Raw genomic sequence first — 22870 nt, 5'->3', positions numbered from 1 at the left:
AAGAGGGAGGTTAGGGAGGTCTTGTTAATGGGTACAGAGTTTCAGCTTGCGAACATGAAAAAGTTCTAGAGAGAAATGTGACAAAGATTGTAAAACGATGCGAATGTCCTCAATGCCATTAGACGATTAAAAAAAAAAAAATTAAACTGGTAAATTTTATGTCTTTTACCACAATTTTTAAGAAGATAATTAATATAAATCTTATACACACGTGTTTTTTAATGCAATGCTTTGTATAAAACCTTAAGCAGCTAATAGTGAATCTAATAAGCAGTCAAGCATTAAAAGGTGTAGAACTCAATGTGATTTTCTATTTTAGGCAGTCTGCCATATGAATAAAAATAAACGAAGTATTTTTGGTATTCACTTTTAAAATACATTAACACATCTCAAAAACACTGGAGAAATATTTGAAGGAATTCTATTTTAGATTTTCTTTTTCTTTTTAATATTTTAGATTTTCAAAGAACTATCACTGTTTACCCCATAGAAACAATTAATTCCTTTTCCTGGGCTTGCACAGGCTGAGACTCCTCTTGAGGACCACAAGAACTTGAAGGTGAAAGGTCCTTTTCAGTCTGTATACATGGTAATATCACAACCTCCTCCTGCCTGTGACCTGATTTGTCTTTTTCTCCTGCTGCCATTAGGGAAGCAACATCCTAGAAGGCAGACAAAAAAACTTCATCAAGGGTATGGTTAAAGTATAGGGAAATAGGAACTTTCATACACTACTAAGCAAAATAAATTGGTCAAGTCTCTGCAGAGAAAACAACAGTATCTACCAAAAATTTTAATTCCCAGAAATTCTACTTCTAGAAACGTATCTTATAAAAATACTCAACTAAGTATGTAGAAAATTACATACAAGGACATTTGCTATAGCAATTTAATAGCCCCCCAGAAAAGCAAGAAAACAAAAAATTAGAAATAAGACAAACCTATCAGTAGGGTATTGAATAAATAAATTATAATTTGTTTATAATGCAACAGTGCAAAGCCATTTAGAAGATAAATTTCTATATAATGATCCAAAAATATGTTCACAATACTGTGTTAAGTGAAAAAATGAGAAGGCAAGCTAGGGTGCCATTTTTGCAAAATAATAAAAATACCCACAACATTTTATTATTTATATACAAAAGTATCTATACAGAAAAGGCTACGTGGATACATTCAAAATAGCTATGTGATTAACTTGGGAGGGAGAAATGGAATATTATAAAGGACTCTCACTTTTTAGATTACATATTTTTTCAATCTGAAATTTTTATAATCAGATAAAATAACCAATAAAAAAAGATATACCTTTTAAAAATATAAGATCAGGAAGAAAAAGTACAAATTTTTTTAAACTTTTCTTTTTTTTAACGTTTATTTATTTTTGAGACAGAGAGAGACAGAGCATGAACGGGGGAGGGTCAGAGAGAGGGAGACACAGAATCTGAAACAGGCTCCAGGCTCTGAGCTGTCAGCACAGAGCCCGACGCGGGGCTCAAACTCACGGACCGCTTGATCATCACTTGAGCCGAAGTTGGCCGCTTAACTGACTGAGCCACCCAGGCACCCCAAAAGTACAAATTTTTAAGCACAGTAAGAGCTAAGCTATTTTGAAAATATAAAAGACGAATTTTATTTCAAAAAAGCACTTTTTGTCATTTTATTTTTAATTTTTTTCAATGTTTATTTTTGAGAGAGAGAGAGAGAAAGAGAGAGAGAGAGAATAAGAAGAAGAGGAGCAGAGAGAGAGGGAGACACAGAATCCAAAGTAGGCTCCAGGCTCTGAGATGCCAGCACATGGCTGTCAGCCGCTTAACTGACTGAGCCACCCAGGCGCCGGTCATTTTTTTATTAACTAGTTTTTTATTAATTATTGAAGTATAGATGGCGTACAATGTTACTAGTCTTAGACATACAACACAGTGATTCAGCAGCTCCATACACTGCTTGATAATCACCCCGACAGGTGTAGTCACTACATTAACTGTATTCCCTATGCTGTACTTTTTATCTCCCTGAGTTACTTATGACTGAAAGTTCGTACCTCTTCAAGATTTTAAGTAATCTCTACACCCACCGGGGGCTCAAACTTACAACCTCAAGAGTTGCATGGTCTACCGAATGAGCCAGCCAGGTAGCTCAGAAAGTTTGTACCTCTTAATCCCCTTTTCCTATTTTGTCGATCTCCCTTACCCCTTCTCTTCTGGCAACCACCAGTTTGTTTTCTGTCTTTATGACTGTTTCTGTTTTTTATTTTCTAGAACCTACATATAAGTGAAATTATATGGTATTTGTCTTTCTCTTAGTTTTCTCAGCATATTTCACTTGGCAAAATAGACTTGTAGGCCCATCCATGTTATTTTAAATGGCAAGCAAAATTCCATTGTGGATTTATATATATATATACATATAACACATCTTCTTTATCCATTCATCTGTTGAAGGACACTTTGGTTGCTTTCATATCTTGTCTATTGTAAATAATGCTATGACAAACATAGGGGTGCCTCTATCTTTGGAATTAGAGCTTTCATTTTCTTTGGGTAAATAAACAATACTAGAATTAGTGAATCACATGGTAATTCTAGTTTTACTTTTTGAGGAAGCTCCATATGGTTTTCCACAATGGCTGCACCAATTTACATTCCCACCAACAGTGTACAAGGATTCCTTTCCCTCCACATCCTTGCCACCGCTTGTTACTTCTGGTCTTTTTTGATACTAGTTATTCTGACTGGTGTGAGGTGATACCTCATTGTGGTTTTGATTTGCATTTTCTTGATGATTAATGATGCTGATGATCTTTTCATATACCTGTTGCCATCTATATGGCCAAAAAACTACTTTTATGTTTAGAACACTCAACTAATGAGTGTTAACACTTCATTTCAAAGTTTCTGATGTTATATCACACAATCTTAATTTGTTATGGACCAAGTTAACAAAGTAAACTAAACTTACTTTTAACTTACTTTTAACTCCTATCAAGCTCTTAACTTTGTATTTCACCCTTCACAACAGAATGAAACAAAAAATGACTATCAATCTCATTTTTCCTATGAAGAAATGAGCTGCCACCATTTGGCTCGGGTCACATAATGAATGCAGGTCAGAACTTGGCATCCCAACCCCCTTAAATGTCTTTCCATGACACACTTGTCCACCATGAAAGATTCAAGATTCTCACAAAAAAACCCATGGAATAATGAGGCACATTAAGTACAGCAACACTAATGTCACATGCAACAGAAACTGCAGGAGAAAATATTTGTGAAACGTTAATCCCAGTTGCTTTAGTTCAGTAACCGTAACAGCTAAAATAAAAACCCTCCACCTTCCACAGCACTCACATGTTGAGAAGGGAGAGTGTTCATCTGTTCACTGCTCTGCTGTAACACAACAGTCTCAGCTTTATCCGTTTCCAATTTCTTCCCAGGTACATATTTTCCTGCTTCCGTAGTCTCTCTCTTTAAAGTTGCTCTTGCTAAGTTTGGTTTTGGTCTTTTGAATCGACTTCTCACAAAAGGTGCTGGTTTAACTTCAAATGGCTTCTGTTCTTGAGGAATAGACTTGCTTTTGGAATAAGGATTATCAAATTTTAGAATGAGATGAAGGGGCAAATGAGACCAGAGTCTTAGGACAACTTTAGAAACTGGCAGTAAACATGAATTCCAATTCTTAACAGGAAAAAAAATTGAACAATATGGTCGATCCAAAAAAACAGGAGGTGTACAATCTAGGTATAAGCCTATGAATATCACCTTTGCACAGAGGAAATACACGTTGTCACACCCATACTGACTTAGGAATATTTGTTACATACAATTCTGATGTTAGTAATTCTCTCAATCGATTATCACAATTACCTCAAAACTCACCTCCAGTCATCCCAAAACTAGCTTGAAATCTGCAACATTACACTATAGATGAACCGTTTTAAGACCTTTGTTTCACAGAATCTGAAAATATAACTTTAGATACTTTTTCTTTAAAAGCACACAGACCAATATATTTGTACCTTGAATTATTATCTGAAAACTGCTCTGGAGCATCTGGAGATTGCATCCCCTGGTCTTCGGTTTTGCCAAGTTCCAAAGTCTGCAAGGAAGTCTTCAAACTACTCAAGTGACCGGATAGTTCCTTTTCAGAATTTCTTTTTTCTGCCTCAGGTGTAAGTACCATGGATAGTACTTCACTGCTAATGTTCTGGAGGAATAATCAAAGGAAATCATCCACAGTAAATCGGCACAAATGGAAAATGTCACAAAAGCATGAACCTCGAGTAACAGAAAACTTTTTATTTTTAAACGTTTAAGTAACCTCTACACCCACAATCTGGGGCTCAAACTCACAACCCCAAGATCAAGAGTCACACGCTCAACCTACGGAGCAAGCTGGGTACCCGAATTGCAAACTTTTAATAAAAGGAAATAACTGAGAAAGATGTGGCCAAAAGAAATAATTCCAATGTATGTTCATTCTACAGTTAGCACAAACTCCCTATATTCCAGTTCCCTATATTCCTTTTATGTAAAACAGTAACTTTGGGTGTGTGCGGTGGCTCAGTCAGTTATGCGTCTGACTTTGGCTCAGGTCATGATCTCATTGCGCCTGAGTTCGAGCCCTGTTGGGCTCTGAGCTGAAAGCTCAGAGCCTGCAGCCTCCTTCAGATTCTGTCTCCATCTCTCTGGCCCTCCCCTGGCTCCTGCTCTGTCTCTTTCAAATAGAAAATAAAAAAAATAAAAAAAATTTTTTTAAATAAAAGATTAACTTCAGGGGCACCTGGGTGGCTCAGCTGGTTGGGCATCTGACTCTTGACTACAGCCCAGGTGATGATCTTGAGGTTCGTGGGATAGAGCCTGAGTCAAGTTCTGTGCTAACGGCTCAAAGCCTGCTTGGAATTCTCTCTCTGCCCCTCCCTCACTCATGCGTGTGGACACACATGGGCGCTTTCTCTCAAAATAAATTACCTTAAAAACACTTTTTTATAAAAAATAAATAAAAGTAACTTCAAATTGACATTAAGAATGGTAACTTCTCCACAATTAAATCTTTTTGAATTATTTTTTTAAAAAGATATATAGTTTCTTTAAGGTCTTAAAACACAGAATTTAGGGCTAGGGAAGACTTTAAGCTTTCAGAGATTTTAAATTTTGAAGGATTTAAGAGCAATAATCACGGTTTTTATTTTGATAATTTTTCTCTAAAAGTACTCAAAAATAGTTTTTCCCAAAAACAGAAAAATACATACTTTGGTATCTAGTGAAGGCACAGTGCTGCAGCCACCACTACTGCTCTGCATTAAGTCTGTCTCCATTTGTCTTGAGGTCCTGGTCTCCTCTGCTTCATATTTCCTTAGGGAAATGTCCATTTCTCTAGGTTTTCCCAAATCTGCAACCATTTCCTCAGTAGCACTAATCTCTGAGCTGGGATTCCTCAAGGAAATTCCTCGTCCACTTTGTTTCATATCTGCCTCTGTTTCTTCAACAGCAGTTGTCTTTCCTAATACGTTCTCCATCAGGGAAAGCTCTCTTTCTCCAGTTTCTTCCAAATCAATCTCGCTCTCCTCTAAGGCACTGATCTCCACAGGTACCTTTGCCCTCAGGGAAGTTTCTTTTCCAATTTCTTTCCAATCTGTCTCCATTTCAACTAGAGTCTTGACCTGTAAGGCCTTTCCTTGTGTGTCTATTTCTCTTCTTTCAGTTTCTTCCACAGATGTCTCTCTCTCCTCAGTGACATCAATGACCTCTTGTATATTCTCCCTTACAGAAATCTCTCTTCCAGTTTCTTCCAAACCTGTTTCTACTTCATCTGTAGTGCTGACCTCCTCTGGGGCATCTTCCTGTAAGGATATTTCTCTTCTTCCAGTTTCTTCCAAATCTGTCATTCTTTCCTCAGTGACATCAGATATCTCTGATATAATGTCCCTTATGGAAACTTCTCTTCCAGTTTCTTCCAAATCTGTCACTCTTTCCTCAGTGACATCAGACATCTCTGATATACTGTCTCTTGGGGAAACCGCTCTTCCAGTTTCTTTCAAATCTGTCACTCTTTTCTCAGTGACATCAGATACCTCTGATATATTCTCCCTTGGAGAAACCTCTCTTCCAGTTTCTTCCAAGTCTGTGACTCTTTCCTCAGTGACATCAGACATCGCTGATATAGTGTCTCTTGGGGAAACCTCTCTTCCAGTTTCTTCCAAGTCTGTCACTCTTTCCTCAGTGACATCAGGCATCTCTGATACATTCTCCCTTGGGGAAACTGCTCTTTCAGTTTCTTCCAAATCTGTCACTCTTTCCTCAATGACATCAGGCATCTCTGATACATTCTCCCTTGGGGAAACTGCTCTTTCAGTTTCTTTCAAATCTGTCACTCTTTCCTCAATGATATCAGACACCTCTGATATATTCTCCCTTGAGGAAATCTCTCCTCTAGTTTCTTTCAAATCTGTGTCCATTTCCACAGTGTTGTCAATCGTTTCTGCTATCTGCTCTATGGGAGAGACACCTCTTCTCCTAGTTTTTTTAAAATGTGACTCCATTTCCTTAGTACTATTAGCCTCCAGTGATATCTTCTCCCTTGGTAAGGTTTCTTCCACTCTCTTAATTTCTCCCAAAGCTGCTGTCAATTGTCCCGAAGCAACTATCTCCTCTGATACCTCTTCCTTTGAGAAAACTTCTCGTCTTCTAGCTCCTCTTCCTATATTTGGCTTTGGTTTCTGTAACCGAGTTTTCAGAACTGGGACTTTATTATCCTCTTGAATACTTAAAAAAAAAAAAAAAAAAAAAAGAGGACACACAATCAAATTTTAAACCATACTGCCACCTGAAGAGAGGATGGTTGAGAAACTACTACTGAAACACCACGAATTCTCAAATAAAAAAGCAAAATATGAAGGAAGCCTCAAGAATCTCTGGGTAAAACTTAAAAAATTAAAGGAGGGGGGGGAAAAACCCATGTTTTGAAATTGTAAACTTTTAAAATAAATATATCTACTCACATAGAGACATGTATAAAGAGAAATCTATCGATAAGGTCAATTAGATTAGCAGCCAACTGGCTCTGAACAGTCTCCTTCTAATTGTCATCTACATCATCCAGAAAAAGTCTCCAGTTCCCTACATTGGAGCTAGGCCAACTGGTGTCTGCTACTCCTACCTCTTTGCCCCTACTACCCTTTATACAGACATATGCCTTGCCATAAGAGTTAAGCAGCACATTTCCATGGCCAGATTTGACCAGCATCTCAAAAAGCCACATGCAAGTATCATGTGAACAAGAAAGTATTAGGAAAAGCCAAACTTTAAACATACAGATTGATAAAATGCTAGTAATAGTTGACACCAGACAGTAGGTACACAGGAGTCCATTATTCTGTTCTTGCTACTTTTGTGTACACTGAATATTTCCAAAGGGAAAACAATTTCTAAAGTATACTAGCAATTCCATCGATTTTGCTGGGTATGTTCCAGAGGGGAAAGAAAAAATATAAGAGAGCAGTGGCTACAAGTACAGGTTTCTACACATGGGTTTTACATAAAATTTATGTGAATCTTAAACAAAGGCCATATGTGGATCTAATTCCAAAGAAACAAATATAAGAAAATAAGTTGCATTTCATATTTGGACATAGATATTTAATCTAATATGCATGTTAAGTGATACTGCCAATCATGTTAACTCAAGGTCTAATTTATGAGTAAGCAACACATCAAGTCACCAATAAATGAGAAACTGACATGAAAACTATGACATGAATTGCCCTGAAAAGTGAGGTTATATTTGTAAATATTAAGCAATTTGATACACAGATTACAAATCAGCCTCATTTGCTTTTGTTTAAAAAAACTGATTAAACATTTCTAAAACTTAACAAAAAAATTCAAACATTACATAACCAATAAGAGGATACTTACCTTAGACACTCACTAACATTCATTTGAAAAAAATTATCTTCTTTCTCAGATTGTGACGTGATGTCTTCAAACTCAAAATTTTTACATGACTGATCTTCTACCTGTTCAGGACTCTTAATAACAAAACATTTTTAAGGGTTCACAATGAAACACCCATCTATAAAAAACTGCACTGAAAATTTTGCCTGATTTGAGACCAAGGAAAATGGTAAACATTTCAAAATTATAAAATGATATTCAAGGGACATTTTTTAACGTTTTCTTTTTAGAGACCTTAAAAAATTTCATAAGCTATATACCTTCTAGCTCATCTCAAAGCCCCCATTCTTTTCCTCCTAATTAGAAAGCAAGTTACTGCACTTCAGTCTCATCTGTTAGAATTACTCCCTGGGATCTGTGTTCTGATTACTATTATTACAGTATAGACCTTGAGATTTATAACAAAACAAATTCAGACCTCAGACTAGGATCTTAACTCTTACTCTTAACACAAAGACTAGTTATTGTATACATAACTCAAAAATAATCTTTAGTTGTTGGAATTATATTTTAGTAGGAAGCTTTTACCATTTTACTCTGTTTAAGTCAGAGTTAAAAGTCACATACCTAGTCATATTTTCAAAAAGGAAGTGTAATTCAAATATGTGAGTGATGAGGTGCAAGTTAAACATGCTCCATTATGTAAATGCACAAAATATGGATTGCAGAGAGTTCAATGGCATTACAAGTAACAAGGCTACTAGCTCTGAGATTTTGGCTTTAAATTTGTGAACAATGTACAGAACTGTACAGTCTTACAGGTTAAGGGAAGGGGGGTAAAAGGGGACTTAAATACTTGTTTAACAAAAAAACTGCACAGAATCAGAGTACTTACATCTCTAGCAATACAGGATTCACTTTCATTCTTTTTTACATTAGCCCCAATTTTTTCCTGTGATGTAAGAATTTCTTTTCTTTCAGCAGCTTTACCTATATTTGGCTTTGGCCTTTGCAGTCGGCCCCTCATTAGTCGTGCTGGTCTTAAAGCCTTTGTTTGATCGTCGTCCTGAACACCAATTTTTTCACTCAAACTAGAACAACTACAAAAGAATAAAATTATGGTCATCCTGAAGTCACATATTTGTTTGCAGTATTCCCCTCTCCCATGTATGAATAAGTAAACTGTTTGGAACATAAAATTACAAGTATCCTTTAGAACAGACATAATATTGGAAGGCTGACTATAAAAAACATACCCTCACAAAACTGGAAAAATCTGTCCCTAACAGACATGTAATACCATTCCCCACTAAGAATACTAATTCGCAGGGGCACCTGGGTGGCTCAGTCGGTTTGTGTTTGACTCTTGATTTCAGCTCAGGTCTTGGATCTCAGAGTTTGTAGGATCGAGCCCCACATCAGCTCTGCACTAACAGTGCAAAGCCTCCTTGGGATTCTCTCCCTCTCTCTGGCCCTTGTCAGTTTGCACACACACATATGTGCACTTTCTCTCAAAAATTAAATAAATAGATAAAAATACTAGTTTGTATGTAATGTACACTTCCAGGGCACTGGACATAGATTATGGAATAAATGTACAGTCCACACTATAATACTTCAGATGCATATTAGAGCAGGGCCTACTCTGAATCTGCATTCCAAGTTAAATATTCCCTTTTGAAACCTCCTGCTATAAATAAAATTATCCAGAAACATGTATCTTTTAACCATTAATTCATCTAACAAGACTTTGTTAAAATCTTGTTAATAAGTTGAGGAAGAAATGTAAGTCGTAACTCAATGGATCCTTATCATAATTTATTTCTCCAGTAGCATAAGGAACATGATGAAAATGTTTCAACACACCTATAGTTAAAAAAAGACTTAAGTATTCTGAATGAAAACAAAATTCAGACATCATCCAGTACAGATGTTATTACAGTCATTCCTACAAGCTACTACTTTTATTCTACTTTCTAAATACTTACTTAGACACAGTCTCAGTTTCTGGGTTCACTTTCTCTGTATATTCCATTCCAGCAATGTCAGATGTATTCACTTTATCCTTTTCCATTTGATTCTATGAATTCAATTTTTTTACATTTTATTGACAACATTAAAAAAGTCCAAACATTGTAATAAATGGAAATTAAAACAGTGAAATATCATTTTTTGTTCTTCTAACTATAAGAGTTTTAAAAATGATAGATACAGCTATATTATAAAACATATTTCCATATATTACTGGCAGAAACAAAAATTGGTACATCCTTTCTGGAAAGCCCTTCCCCAATATGAAATCAAAAGCCTTAAAAATATTCATGGTCTTTGACTCAGTAATACCATTTCTAAGACTCTATAAAGAAAATATTTAGACAAACTCCAAGAATTTGCACAAGAGCATTATATAAAATGCTAAATAACGTGAACAGGCAAAAAAATCCAATGATGAGTAAATGGTTAAATAAATTCAGGTGTACCCATTGACAGAAAATGACGAAGTCACTAAAGACTGTATCTTCAAAACATAATAATATGAAAAAACATTTATGAAATGTTAGGTACCAAAGGATAAAAAAACAATTAATACTAAAACACAGGGTGCCTGAGTGGCTCAGTCTTTTAAGCATCCAACTCGATTTCACTTCAGGTCATGATCTCATAGTCCGTGGGACTGAACCTTGTGTTAGGCTCTGCACTGATAGCATGGAGCCTGCTTGGGATTCTCTTTCTCCCCCTCTCTCTGACCCTCCCCTGTCATACATGTGCATGCGCACGCATGCTCTTGGAGGGAAGGAAAGAAGGAAGGAAGGAAAAAAAAGCTGGAAAGATGTATGCTAAAAGGTTAGTTCCATCTGGATAATGAAATCACAAGTAATTTGTTTTAATTTTTACATCAATCTGTTTTTCCCACTTTTCCCAAATTTTAAAAGATAATAACATAACTGTATTATAAAAAGTATAATAAAGATTTCACATGACAGGGAAAAAAGCTGACATTTTAAAATGTATTTTAGCAAAAATAAAAAATTTATGACAATATAACGCTGGCAGGGATATAGGGGAAAAGTAACATGCATTTAATGCTTGGAGCAATGTAAACAGACTTTTTTTTTTTTTTTTACTGTCATCTGACAAAAGCCAAGAAACATTTAAAATACTTTGACCCACGAATCCCACCTCCTCTAGAAAACTATCCTCTATTTCCTTAAAAGAGTCCTATTTATGGGTCACCTGGGTGGCTCAGTTGGTTGGCGTCTGACTCTTAACTTCAGCTCAGGTCATGATCTCAGTTTCTTGAGTTCAAGCACTGCAACGGGCTCTGCGCTGACAGTGCATAGCCTGTTTGATAAGGATTCTCCCTCGCTCTCTGCCCCTCCCCCACTCACAAGGTCTCCATCTCTCTCAAAATACATAAATCAAACTTTAAAAAAAAACTTAAAAAAATAAACTACAGAAATGTTTATATATATAAAAGAGACAAAGTATGTGAAAGACAGGAATATGTCTGTGGAGAAAGGGTTGTGGATATAATTTTATATAGAACTGTTTAAAAAATATTTTGAATAAAAATCTTATGTAAACAAAAAACAGATTTGTCACTACTGAGGATGTTTGAAAATGATATGCCCTAGCTTCTAAAGAAAATGCATTAATAGGAGACTAGGAAGACACATTGAATATTAATGTGTAAGTCTTTGTAACTTCGTTCTAGTATCAGTCACATTACTGTGTCATTATAAACCAAAACAAATTTTTTCCCAGTCTGGGAGAATTTTCACAATTTTAATTTCCACGAAGTCTCTTATTCCATACCTTTTCCACTGAAGTTTCAGCATGTAAACTCTTGCTCTCTCCATCTGTTTTACCTTGTGAAAGAACAGATTTCTTCCCAACTGCCCTTGACAAATTGGGTTTAGGTCTCTGCAGTTGTCTTCTTGCCATCAGTTTAACACTTCCTGATTGATCAGTTTCCCTAAAAAATGTAGTTTTTATGTTTAAAAAAAATGAACATTTAAATTATACCAACGTGCAGGCCCAGTCAAATAAAATTCTGAAAAATTCTTTAAAAATCCACTCAGAGCCAAAAAAGAAGACCTTTAAACTAACTTACAATAAGAGTAGCAAAGAAGACTGAAAAAGAAGAGCAATGAGGAGGTAACTAACATATTCTACCAGATGTTAAAAACAAACTCTATAGCATCAATAATTAAAACACTGGTACTGACATGTAAATAAACAGATAAATGAAACACAAAAGAAAATTGAGAAGTGACTCCAAAACACTTGATAGAATATAATAAAGGTAGCTTTTCAAAATAGTGAAGATGAAATACAGGATAACATATTGTCAGAAATAATATCAAAGTGGGGCACCTGGGTGTCTCGGTCAGATAAGCCTCTCACTTGGGTTCCAATCATGATCTCACAATTTTTGAGTTCAACCCCACATCGGGTGAGCCTTGCTTCTCTCTCCCTCTCTCTCTGCCCCTCATGGGATTCTCTCACTCCCTCTCTCTCTGACCCTCACTCACTTGAGCCTAGTCTCTCTCAAAAAAAAACAAAAAGAAGAAGAAGAAATAATATCAAAGTAATGGTGATGGCAAAACTAACACTGGGGACTAAAGTAAAATTAGCTCCACTCCTTGCACTGTACTCATAATATATTCCAAATGGATCAGAATTAAATAAAGTCATACAGAAAACACGGATGAATTCTTTATAACCGTGAGGTGGGGTAAGCCTTTATAAAATTTAACTAAAAATTCAGGAGCTACAAAAGAAAAAAAAATTTGAGAAATTTGACAACATAAAAATCAAAAAATTTCTACATAGCCAAAACATGGCTAAGTCAAAAGTCAAACTACCAACCGAGAAAGCATGTTTTACAAATCATACAATAAGACTAATCTCCCTAAAATATAACGAACTCCCACAAAACAGTATCATCAATAACTTATTAAAAACGGACAGGGACACCTGAGTGGCTCAGTAGGCTGAGTGTCTGACTTCAGCCCAGGTCACGATCTCACGGTTCATGAGTTCCAGCCCCACATAGGGCTCGTTGGTCAGCGCAGAGCCCTCTTTGGATCCTCCGTGACACTCCCACTGCCCCTCCTCCACTTGTGCTCCCCCCAAAATAAATATTTAAAAAATAAAAAATAAAAATTAAAAAATGGACAAACTATATAAAGTTTTAAAAAAGAAAAAATAAAAATAGGTTTTAAGAAAACTACAAATTAAAGGTGAGGGGAGGTAGAGTGTGCATGCATGTGCAAGCAAGCACAAATTAACATTAAGAATCAGAGAATCTAAGGGGAATTACAAATACACGTTCATTGTTTACTTCTTTTGACTTTTCCTTAGGTTAGGAAACTTTAAAATAAAAAACTCAATAAAAACAATGAAATCAAATTACATACCCCTGCCAAAAAAAGGAAGAGTGGGGGGGAGATACTATACTAAGATATTTTATAATATCAAAATTACCATCAAAAACCCAAGTTTAACACCATTTCCTGAAAAAGGAGAGATTTCTTACAATGTTGGTGGGAATATAAACTAGTCTAACTCCTACAGAGAATATTTTGGAAGTATCTCTCAAAATCCTAAGTGTGTACATGTATATACACAGACACATACACATTAGAATAAGTGAATCCATTTTGAGCAATTCACCCTACGAAAACATACAACTGACCTTTCAACACAAGTTTAAGCTGTACAAGTCCACATATACACAGATTTTACTCAGTAAATATAGTACAGTACAATAAATGTATTTTCTCATCCTTATGATTTGAAAAAAAAAATTTTTTTTTTGGTGTTTATTTTGAGTGAGGGAGAGACAGAGCCCAAGCAGGGGAGGGGCAGAGAGAGGGGGAGACACAGAATCTGAGCTGTCAGTGTGGAGCCCGACTCAGGGTCCAAACTCGTCAACAGTGAGATCTTGACCTGAGCTGAAGTCAGATGCCCAACCAACTGACTCACCCAGGCACCACGTTAAAGTTTATTTATTTTATTGAGAGAGTAGGAGCACAAGCAGAAGAGGGGCAGAGAGAAGGAGAGAGAGAGAATCCCAAGCAGGCTCCACACTGTGAGCATGGAATCCAACAGGGGGCTCAAACTCACGAATGGTGAGATCATGACCTGAGCTGAAATCAAGGGGTGCTCCTCGTCCTTATGATTTTCTTAAAGCATTTTGTTTCTCTAGCTTACCTTAAATTGTAAGAATACAGTATACGATACATATAATGCACAAAATATGTGTGGTCAACCGTTTATGTTATCATGCTTCCAGGCAACGGTAGACTATTAGTAGTTAAGTTTTGGGGAGTCAAAGTTATACATGGATTTTCAACTGCTCAGGGGTCAGTGCCCCTAACCATTGTGGTGTTATTTGAAAACACAACCCATATAGCCATCAGCTGGGCTCTGATAATATAAACTATAATTCATCTATACACCAAAACACTACACAGCCATTCAAAACTAATGAAGAGGGGACCTGGGTGGCTCAGTGAGTTAAGCATCTGATTCTTGATTTTGACTCATGTCATGATCTCATGGTTTGTGGGATGGAGTCCCACATCAGGTTCTGCGCTGAGCATGGAGCCTGCTTAGGATTCTCTCTCTCCTCTCTCTCTGCTCCTCCCCTGCAAGCACTCTCCTTCTCTCTCTCAAAATAAATAAAAAACAGACATAGAAAGAATAGTTTGCCTATTTCAAAGACTAAATTTTTATTTAAAAAAGTTTAATTCTCAGTGTGACTGTGCTTTACCGAAAATAAGAATTCATAAACTAAATAGCTTTTAAGCCTATGTGAAGGGTTAGAAGAACACAAAAAGGAAGTCTGAATTTTTAAGATACCTCTCTTCAAAAGGAGATTCTTTTGGTGCTTTTATTCCATTTTTAGTGAAGATATTAGTCACTATTTTCATACAAGGAAATATAATATCCTTAGAGGCATCAATATCAAAAATCTACTGCTTTGAAAATGACTCAAACCAAGTAAAAGTAGTATATCACAGCAAATGTTTAGCCTTTTCAAATTATTTTAGAATTTCATCATAAGTCACCACTTTGCATAAAGCTCCTCATAACTATACATCAGATATGAAAGACAATCTTTCTGGGGTGCCTGGCTGGCTTAGTAGGTTAAGCACCCGACTCCTGATTCCATTCGGATACTGATCTCACAGTCATGAGACTGAGGTCATTGACAGGCTCTGTGCTCTCTCTCTCTCTGTCCAAAGTAAATAAACCTTAAAAAAAAACAAAACAAAGAGGGGTGCCTGGGTTGCTCAGTCATTTAAGTGTCCAACTCTTGATTTCAGCTGGGGTCATGATCTCAGAGTTCATGAAATCAAGCCCTGCATCAGGTTCTGTGCTAACAGAGCAGAGCCTGGCTGGGATTCTCTCTCTGCCCCTCACACGTTCATGCTCTCTTTCTCTAATTAAAGAAATAAACCAAAGAGTAGGGTTCCAAGTTAAGTTTAATTGGCTCATTTAAGTGTCCAACTTCTGCTCAGGTCATGATCTCAGTTTGTGAGTTTGAGCCCCACCTTGGGCTCACTGCTGTAAGCACAAAGCCAGGTTAGAATCCTCTATCTCCTTCTCTCTGCCCCTTCCTCACTCACTCTCTCTCTCTCAGAAATAAAAAACATCCAAAATAAAAAATAAATTAAAAAAAAAAAGAGAATCTTTCTGTAATGAAACATAAAGTGATAAGCCTTGATGTCACACTTAGACCATGGTACAATTATATATTAAATGGTCTACAGTCCCTTTCTAATCCTTAAAGAAAACAACATTATAATTTCTTAAATAAGAACGCATGAAATTTTGAAACTAAATTTTAAAATCTTACCACGTAAAATACTTACAATGATTTATTTTTTAGGTCAACATTGCTTTCTTCTGTACAACTACTTTCAGCATTATTAACCTCACTTGGTGTGCTAATTTCAACTTCTGATAAAGGCAAATCTGAAGGGCTTGATTCTGAAGTCTCAGCTGCTAATGGCGTGGCATCTTGTTGACCACTAAGCAAAATGAAAACACATCAGGGGAAAAGAAATTTTTAGTAATACATGTCTTATAATAGCTACTTAAAAGATTTTTTTTAATACATAAATCCACTTTAGAAAATGATACTTCATAGTTTGGAACTATCAATATAAATATTTCGGCTTTTCTATGATCCTTCTTGTACCATGTTGTTAAAAACTCTACCTTCAGAGAAAGTAGTAACCGCAAATTAACAGGCCTGGGAAACCACTTGAGAAGTCACAAAATTAAAAAGTTTTAATTACATACATGGGGTTGACAAATCAAATCTGTATGTAAAATCATAGTAAAATTGAGGAATTTTCTCTCGTTAAAATTTTATACACTTAGGCTCTGCTTTGCATGGTATCCTGCTAACCAAAAGTTCTGTAATCCGAGGACATAGCTCCAATACACATAAGTTGCAGTTAACACTGCATTATGCAAAGAGAGGACTACCGTATTATGAAATATTTCAAGTAACAACATAAATGATAGCCATGTACTAACCAGTTTCAACACATAAAGCATTTAGCCAGATATTTTTTCCCTCATTTTTTCTACTGGGTGTTTGTCTTTTCCCGACTGATCAGCAAAACCTCTTTATATATTCCTTTCTGGTTAGACATACACAAAACCTCCCCGACAGCAGCTTGCCTTTCACTTTCTTTATGAAACCTTTGTCAAAAAAAGTTAAGTTTACTGCAGTCAAATTTATCAATTTTACCTTTTAAAGTTTTGCTTTTTATATCTTAAGAAATCCTTGATATCACAAAGATATTTTCCGACACCTTCTTCTAAAAGTTTTAAAGATTTGTTTTATGTACCCTTTAATCTATCAGAAAGTTAGCAAAGGTGAAATAAGGATATTATCTTTTTTACACCCAAGCACCATCTAATGAATATAATATAGTTCATTCACTCTTCACCCACTAATTTCTTTTTTCCACCCACTTATTTCTAATGTTACCTCTTCCATGTACCAGATTACTAAATCTTTTTTCCCAAGCTCTACTACATTCAGTTCTGCTGAGTACATTTGTCCCTGTGCCAGTAACACACTGTTTTAATTATTCTAGCTTTATTATTTTTTTGACATAATTTATTGTCAAGTTGGCTAACATACAGTGTATATACAATGTGCTCTTGGTTTTGGGGATAGATTCCCGTGATTCATCAATTACATACAACACCCAGTGCTCATCCCAACAAGTGCCCTCCTCAATGCCCATCACCCATTTGCCTCTCTCCCTCACCTCTCCCCCATCCACCCTCAGTTTGTTCTGTGTATTTAAGAGTCTCTAATGGTTTGCCTCCCTCCCCCTCTGTTTGTAACTATTTTTTTCCCCTTCCCTTCCCCCATGGTCTTCTGTGAAGTTTCTCAAGTTCCACACGTGAGGGAAAACATGGAATCTGTCTTTTCTCTGACTAATTTCACTTAGCATAATACCCTCCAGTTCCAGCCATAATATTGCAAATGGCAGGATTTCATTCTTTTTCATTGCCAAGTAGTATTCCATTGTATATATAAACCACATCTTCTTTATCCATTCATTAGGTGACAGACATTTGGCCTCTTTGCATAATTTGGCTATCGTTGAGAGCGCTCTGATAAACATTAGGGTACAGGTGTCCCTATGGATCAGCACTCCTATATCCTTTGGATAAATTCGTAGTAGTACTATTGCTGGGTTGTAGGGTAGTTCTATTTTTAATTTTTTGAGGAACCTCCACACTGTTTTCCAGAAAGGCTGCATCAGTTTGCATTCTCACCAACAGTGTAAGAGGGTTCCCGTTTCTCCACACCCTCGCCAACATCTAGTGTTTCCTGAGTTGTTAATTTTAGCCACTCTGACTGGTGTGAGGTGGTATCTCAATGTGGTTTTGATTTGTATTTCCCTAATGATGAGTGATGTCGACAATCTTTTCATCAATCAGGAAAAAGTATCCAAATGTAAAAAGACACTCTCTTTAGCAAATGGTGGTGGGAGAACTGGACAGCAACATGCAGAAGAATGAAACTAGACCACTTTCTTAAACCATACAAAAAAATAAACTCAAAATGGATAAAAGAGCTAAAATGTGAGACAGGAAACCATCAAAACCCTACAGGAGAAAATGGGCAACAACATCTTTGACCTCAGATGCAGCCATTTCTTGCTCAACATGTCTCCAAAGGCAAGGGAAATAAAGCAAAAATGAACTATTGGGACCTCATCAAGATAAAAAGTTTCTGCACTGCAAAGGAAACAATCAACAAAACTAAAAGGCAACCAACAGAATGGGAGAAGATATGTACAAATGACCTATCAGATAAAGGGTTAGTATCCAAAATGTATAAAGAACTTACCAAGCTTATCCGAAAAACAACCCAGTGAAAAAATGTATGGAAGACATGAATAGATACTTTTCCAAAGAAGACATCCAGGTGGCCAACAGACACATGAAAAGATGCTCAACATCACTCATCATCAGGATAATTATTCTAGCTTTAAAGTATTAATATATTTCCTCTCCAGAACTGTTGTTTTTCAAATTGTCTTTACCACTCATGACCGTTCAATCTTGTGTATATAATAATTTTAGAATCAGCTCACTGTTTTACAAAACCAGTTAGGATCTTAACAGTCATTACAGGGTTGTTTGTCCTCTAAAAGGCATCAGTATTTTTTGTGTGTAGTTTATGAAATTAAGTTGTGTCTCAGAAACCATAATTTAGATGTCTGTCACCTAGAAAATTAAGGACCCAAGAGTCATGACTCAGCTTCAAAGTATTAACCTTCCGAATTGTATGAACAAACTACCACAGACAGACAAGTGAAACAACATGAAACTAAATACCTTGAGCACAACAAAGGAAATCATCAACTAAGTCAAAAGACAACCTGTGGAATGGGAGAAAATATTTGCAAACCATTTATCTGTTAGTTTAATACCCAAAATATAAAAGGAATGCCTAGGAGTGCCTGGGTGGCTCAGTCAGTTGAGCATTTGACTCTTGATTTCCACTTGGGTCATGATCTCACCATCATGAGATATAGCCCCACATCAGGCTCCACACTGACAGCGTGGAGACTGCTTGGGATTCTCTCTCTCTCTCTCTCTCTCTCTCTCTCTCTCTCTCTGCTCCTCTCCAGCTTATGCGCACACAAGAACACCCACTCGCTCTCTCAAAATAAACAACATTAAAAAAAAAACATTAAATCCCTATAATTCAAAGAAAATAACCTAGTTAAAAAATATGAAAAAGGACTGAATAGAATTTTTTCAAAGCCATACAAAAGGCCAACAGGTATATGTAAATATCTTCAACATCACTAATCATGGAAATGCAAATCAAACCCACAATGAGGTATCACCTCAAATGTCTGAATAACCATTATCAAACACAAATAAAGAAAACACAAAATAACAAGTGTTGGTAAGGAAAACCAGTTTACAGAAAACTGGTATGTTTGTGTACTGCTGGCGGGAATGTAAAATAGCACAGCCACTATGAACAACAGTGTTAAGGCTCCTCAAAAAAATTAAACATACAGGGCCACCTGGCTAGCTCACTCAGTAGAGCATGTGATTCTTGATCTCCTGGTTGTGAGTTTGAGCCCCACATTGGGGGTAAACACTATTTTAAAGAAAATAAAATCTTAAAAAAATTTTTTCAATAGAACTATCCTATGATTCAGAAATCCCTCTTCTGGGTATACATCTAGAAAAAATTAAAACAGAAGTTCAAAGAGATATCTGCATTCCCAAATTTATCATAGCACTATTTAAAATAGCAAAGAGGGGCGCGCCTGGGTGGTTCAGTTGGTTGAACGTCTGACTTCGGCTCAGGTCAGGATCTCGCAGTTTGTGAGTTCGAGCCCCACGTCGAGCTCTGTGCTGACAGCTCAGAGTCTGGAGCCTGTTTCAGATTCTGTGTCTCCCTCTCTCTGCCCCCTCCCCACTCATGCTCTGTCTCTGTCTCTCAAAAAGAATAAACATTAAAAAAAATTTTTTTAATAAAAAATCATATCAAATCAAATAGCACAGAGGGGCTCCTGGGTGGCTCAGTGGGTTAAGTGTCCAACTCCTGATTTCCACTCAGGTCATGATCTCATGGTCATGAGACTGAGCCTTGTGTTAGGCTACACACTGAGGGTGGAGCCTGCTTAAGATTCTCTCCTCCTTCTGGCCCTCCCCTGTACATGTGCATGCTTTCTCTCTCTCAAAAAAACATAAACAAAAGCAATATAACTTACGAAGAAAATAATAAAATAGCCAAGAGATGGAGACAATCTAAATGGTCTTGGAGAGAGAAGTGAAACAGGAAAATGTGATATATACGTACAATGGAATATTATTTGGCCACAAAGAAAGAAGGAAATAGTGTCACATGCTGCAACACAGGTGAAACTTCGAAACATTATGCAAGGTGAAATATGCCCGTCGCAGAAAGACAAATACTGTATGATTCCACTTATATGATGTATCTAAACAAACCAAACTCACAGAAACAGAAAGTAGAAGGATGGCAGCCAGGGACTGGGGTTAAAATGGAAGCAGAGTTGTTACTCAATTTATAGAATGTATCTGTCATACAAGATGAAAAGGTCTAGAAATCTTATATACAACACCTTGCTAATTAATAGTTTATAATACTCTACTACGCAATTTAAAAACTTGTTAGGACTAGGGCACCTGGGTGGCTTAGTCACTTAAGCGTCTGACTTTGACTCAGGTCATGATCTCACAGTTTGTGGGTTCCAGCCCCGTGTCAGGTTCTGTGCTGACAGCTCAGAGCCTGATTAATGCCTGCTTCGGATTCCCTGTCTCCCTCTCTGCCCCTTCCCCACTCACACTCTTTCTCTCTCAAAAATGAATGACACTAAAAAGAAATTATCAACTTGTTAGGACAGCACATCTCACATGCTTTTTACCATATTTTAAAAAAACAAACTCAGCAGGATATACATATTCAAACTGCTAAGAACCAAAAATAAAGAGAAAATCTTTATAAAAAATAAGCCCATGCAAACACTAACCGAAAGCCAGCTGTAGCAAAGTTAAGCTTCAGAACAAAGAGCAGTATCAGAATGATATCCACAAATGATAAAGGGTAATTTCACCAAGAAGATACAACAATCCTAGATATGTACGCACCTAATAAGAGAGCTTCAAAAGTCATGAAAACAAATAGAACTCAGAAGAACAATAGGCAAATTCATAATTACAGCTGGAAATGTCACACTCCCCATTCAGTAACTAACAGAAGATGTAGACAAAGTCAGTAAAGGTATAGAGAATACCTCGATAAAAGGATAGGATCAGTTCTTTTCTCAATTTTTTCACTGGAGGATAAATCCACAACGTCATCTATATTTTGTATGCAAGAAAGCTTCTGTTCCTTATTGCCTTCATCTTCATTCATCTCAGGCCTTAAAGACTGACTGTTATCTATGAATACAAAATGCATGTTATTCTAAAAAACGAAAACATCCACTTTTTAAAGCACACAGGAATTTACATAAAACAGTCTATTCCTACAAATCATTAATCCATTCCACAATTTCCAATATCCAAGGCAGAGATCTTAATTTTAGAACACTTATGAAAATTTAGTCAACTCACAACTGTATAAATTTTAACTGTGTTTTATAGATCAGCCCAAATTTCCTGGGCAGTTTGTAGAATTTAAGCGTTATTAATTGCTGCTACTCAGAAGTATTTAAATTACATACATGATGACAGTACATCTCTTCTCAAGATATATAGGGACTATCAATACATGTAAGAAACTTACTTATGTATTTTTCTCCTTTAGAATGATCTAACTGAACAGTGGCATTTCCTGAAAGATTCTTTACTTCCTGTTTAGCAGTTTCATCCTGATTCTTTCTTCTTCTTTTCTTTTGATTTAGGTCTGTTTCTAATGCAATCTGTTCTGAATCCTGTTCTGATAAAGTCTGAGACTGTTCTTCTTCACCCGTTTGAGCATCCTTTTGAGACTGTTCTGTATCTGAAATTTTGCTGCTCAGAGACTCATCTGGATCATCATTTCCTCCTTCACTGGCAACTTTTTTTGCTTTGAAAATAAAAGATACTGTTATAAACATATAAATAACCTACAGAAAAAATCTTAAAGATGAAGAAGATAAATACTCAGGGATATCTGGGCAAAACTTTGAAGACAACCTAAAATACCCAATTGGGACTAAAGATTAAGCTGTAACACGTTTATGGTATAAAAATCCACAGAACAAATAATAATGAGGTAGGCTTGTAAGTAGTAACGTAAAAGATTTCAAAAGGTATTTTTGTACAAAAAACTCAAGTTGCAGAGAACATATAGATTATGATCTCATTTTTATTAAGCAAAAACAATTACATATCCTCTAAGACACACATATACTTCAATAGAAGTGTTTACTAACAGTTATCCCTAGAAAATCTGGACAATTTGATTTGAAGGCAGGGTAGGAAAGAGAATTCGCCATTTTCTGTATTATTTGTTTTTCAATGAACAACCCTTTCTAACAAATATTTTTAGGGGCGTCTGGGTAGCTTGGTTGGGTAAGTATACAACTCTTGATTTCAGCTCAGATCATGATCCCGGGTTGTGGGATCAAGCCCTGCTTCGGCTTCACCGCTGAACAGGGACCCTGCTTAAGATTCTCTCTCTCTCTCTCTCTCTCTCTCTCTCTCTCTCAAAAAAAAAAACAAAAAAAAAATATTTTTAAACAATATTTTAAACAATTTTAAACAATTTTTAAAATACCCTTCTAATGAAGACATATTAATAGTCAATTGCATCAAAAGATAAAAATATGTAAAATTTGGGGCGCCCGGGTGGCTTGGTCGGTTAAGCGTCCGACTTCAGCTCAGGTCATGATCTCACAGTCCGTGAGTTCGAGCCCCGCGTCAGGCTCTGTGCTGACAGCTCAGAG

At 36.4% G+C, this 22870-nt stretch overlaps 1 protein-coding gene across 8 annotated transcripts in view; it reads right to left on the bottom strand.

Moving 5' to 3' along the window:
* Positions 1-22870, bottom strand: part of BDP1 (B double prime 1, subunit of RNA polymerase III transcription initiation factor IIIB) — an 89117-nt gene that overhangs the window by 40969 nt on the left and 25278 nt on the right. For all 8 annotated transcript variants that reach the window (XM_042987969.1, XM_042988012.1, XM_042987980.1 and 5 more), the window contains 11 exons: positions 21727-22008; positions 21233-21380; positions 15782-15940; positions 11712-11871; positions 9884-9975; positions 8791-8995; positions 7917-8029; positions 5252-6764; positions 4019-4206; positions 3351-3573; positions 484-662 (listed from right to left, as the gene is read on the bottom strand). In XM_042987969.1, coding sequence (XP_042843903.1) covers positions 484-662; positions 3351-3573; positions 4019-4206; positions 5252-6764; positions 7917-8029; positions 8791-8995; positions 9884-9975; positions 11712-11871; positions 15782-15940; positions 21233-21380; positions 21727-22008 — 3262 coding nt within the window. The remainder of the gene's footprint in view (positions 1-483; positions 663-3350; positions 3574-4018; positions 4207-5251; positions 6765-7916; positions 8030-8790; positions 8996-9883; positions 9976-11711; positions 11872-15781; positions 15941-21232; positions 21381-21726; positions 22009-22870) is intronic.

Source organism: Panthera tigris, chromosome A1 (genome assembly GCF_018350195.1).
Source record: "Panthera tigris isolate Pti1 chromosome A1, P.tigris_Pti1_mat1.1, whole genome shotgun sequence".
NCBI lineage: Eukaryota > Metazoa > Chordata > Mammalia > Carnivora > Felidae > Panthera > Panthera tigris.
Note: the sequence above shows the minus strand (reverse complement) of the source record. Positions and strands in the feature narration are given on the sequence as shown.